Source organism: Drosophila mojavensis, unplaced genomic scaffold (genome assembly GCF_018153725.1).
Source record: "Drosophila mojavensis isolate 15081-1352.22 unplaced genomic scaffold, ASM1815372v1 contig_108, whole genome shotgun sequence".
Classification (NCBI taxonomy): Eukaryota; Metazoa; Arthropoda; class Insecta; order Diptera; family Drosophilidae; genus Drosophila; species Drosophila mojavensis.
Genome location: NW_025318636.1, coordinates 1,710,713 through 1,713,275, shown reverse-complemented (window position 1 = coordinate 1,713,275; position 2,563 = coordinate 1,710,713). Strand labels below are relative to the sequence as shown.

At 35.2% G+C, this 2,563-nt stretch overlaps 1 protein-coding gene across 1 annotated transcript; it reads left to right on the top strand.

The window, feature by feature from the left end:
- Positions 1 to 571: 571 nt before the first annotated feature.
- Positions 572 to 1,317, top strand: LOC6578222. Its single transcript, XM_002004101.4, has 2 exons — positions 572 to 1,088; positions 1,147 to 1,317. Exons 1-2 carry the CDS (start codon positions 707 to 709, stop codon positions 1,308 to 1,310), a joined length of 546 nt encoding a protein of 181 aa, XP_002004137.2. The 5' UTR covers positions 572 to 706; the 3' UTR covers positions 1,311 to 1,317.
- Positions 1,318 to 2,563: the final 1,246 nt, after the last annotated feature.

The following is a 2,563-nucleotide window of genomic DNA, read 5'->3' as shown; positions in this document are numbered from 1 at the left end:
AAATAGTAGTTGTGAAAGGTGCTCTGTTGTTAACCTGTTCCTTTTTTCGGTTAATGCGGCACCCGCCTTGGAAAAAAGACGTTCCGCTGGTACCGAAGTGCCTATTAAGTAACAATACCGACAAGCTATAACAGTACGCATCTCTTCCCAGGCGTTGACGACATTACGCTTCAATTCAAAAACAGGAGCATTTAAAAAAAGACTGAGCTCGTCTTGAATTTGAAAATGGTTACCGTCTTTCTTACTGGTTTTGTGGGCCAGTGCCTTGTGGTGGGTCCATAAATCGAACTCAACTTCGCGAGTAGATGAGCCGTCACTAGTGCTTCCTAAACTTTCATTTATATCTGAAAGCTCCACCATTTCTTGTCGTATGCGCTTCATAACTTAACTAATTGTTTGTGCCATAATTACGCTTCGCTTTCCAACTTTTGCGCGCCAATGTTGCTTATAGCGATGCGATTTTTTGAGCAAATCATCGATTGTCTCGATTATTCAAAGCCCATTTTGCGATACAATTAAATCGTGAATTGAAACAAAATAATCGATTATTGTGTATCAAATGATTAATTGTGCCATCACTATACATATCTGAAAATGTAGTTTTATAATATATATAAAATATTCTATGTATGGAATGTATAATATTTTTCCATATGTGAATCAGCATTTTGATTCATTTTTCTAAGTAAAGGTTGTTTACATACATATGTATGTGAAAATGAAAGCTGGAAAATTAAAAAGGAATTTTTGGTTAACTGCCGAAATTGAATGCATGCTTAATTTAATAAAAGAAGTGAAAATAAGTCAAGGATCTTCACATATCACGACGACGCACAACACTTTTACTCAAATTGCGAGTAAGATGAAAAGGCGTGGATTTCCAAACAAATCACCAACTCAAGTTCGTCGGAAATGGTTTCAGATGAAGTCAGCATACCTTTGTTACAAAAAAGGAAATGTGGATAGACTTTTCTTAATACCTGAAAGATTCCGAAGTGTAATTGCTCAATTTGTGGAAAATGGAAGTAAATTACGACGTCTTCCCTCAAATAGGCCACCAACAATTGAGCGCAAACTTCAGCCCAAAAGTAAATTAAGCTACATAAATATGTATTTGGACATAACATCTAACCATCTTTTTTTCAGTATTACATCCAAAGATGCCAGTCGATGCATTTATAGTTCAAGTAAAAAAGAGTAACAGTTTATTGAATGTCGAATTCAGCAGATTGGAATCAGCACTTTTTAATTATGAGCAAAGGTGTCAATCCATGCGAGATTATAACATAATAAAATATTTGACTTCCTAAATAATGATTTTATGTGTTAATAATCATAGATTTACAGTTTGGCAAGAAAGTGTTTACACACAGGGAAAAAATTTGAATTTTTTACTTCGAAGCGAAATAAAAACTGTAAGAATATGCATATTCAATTTTTTTAAAATGAAAGTAGGTATATTATACTATATGTACTTATGTATACATATGTACATATACATATAATGGATTTTCGCTTGTTCTCCACTCGCCTTCCTATTTAAATCGTCCAATGACGGATTGAATCGTTGACCGAATGCGAGAAAATATGTATAGTTTGGTAAGAAAGTGTTTACACACAGGGAAAATTTTAATATTTTACTTTGAAGCGAAATAAAAACTGTAAGAATATGCATATTCAATTTTAAAAAAAAAAATAAAATAGGTAAATTAGGCTATAAACTATATTAGTAAGCAAAAAAAATTACAATATGTTTCCATTAACAAAAGAAAATACCAAAAAACAAAAGAAGTAACAAAAATCAGCTGACAAGAAAGTGTTTACACAACTAAATTAATTCATTATAGTGTTTTAACTACTTTTTTTGGCCACCGTTGGCATCTATTACTGCTCCTAAGCGTCTATTCATCGATTGGACCAAGTTTCTGACATATTCCACTGGGATATTTTGCCATTCTTCCAAAACAATGGTTTTCAGCTCAGTTTTATTCTTTGGATACCTCTTGGTGGATAAAACTGCCACAGAGATTGGCCAAATGTTTTTTCCGTGCAAAAATAAGAGGATAGGCTTGAGCTAAAGGTTAAAGTTAAGGGACGGCCTCGTCTATTATCACTCAGGCGGAGCGAATTATGCTCAGAAAAATGGGCGAGAAACCCACTATTTTGACCAGCAAGCTTGCCAGTGAGCTGAAGAAGGAGTGTGGCATAACCATTTGCCGGGAAAGTGTCAGAAGGGCACTAAAATGTAACAATCTGTCGTCCCGACCAGCCCGGAAAAAAACCACTGATGTCGGTAGATCACGCTCAAAAGCGTCTAACGTTTGCTAGAATGTACGGAAATCAGCCAGATTCATATAGGGTTGATGTAATATTTTGCGATGAATCCCAAATGATGGTATATTATAACAATGGTCCAACTAGAGAGTGGCGCAAGCCTCTAAGAGCCCTCGAGAAGAAAAATATAATACCGACTGTGGATTTTGGAAAGCTTTCGCTAATGGTCCGGGGGTGCATCTCAAGCAAAGGAGTTGGATATCTATGTTTTATTGAAAACACCATGGAT

What these genes read in the sequence shown, in the direction of transcription:
- LOC6578222 (XM_002004101.4), top strand. Translation starts at nt 707, where the DNA reads ATGTATGTGAAAATGAAAGCTGGAAAATTAAAAAGGAATTTTTGGTTA. An exon ending in GCGCAAACTTCAGCCCAAAA is followed by an intron (nt 1,089 to 1,146) that starts GTAAATTAAGCT and finishes TCTTTTTTTCAG; the next exon opens with TATTACATCCAAAGATGCCA.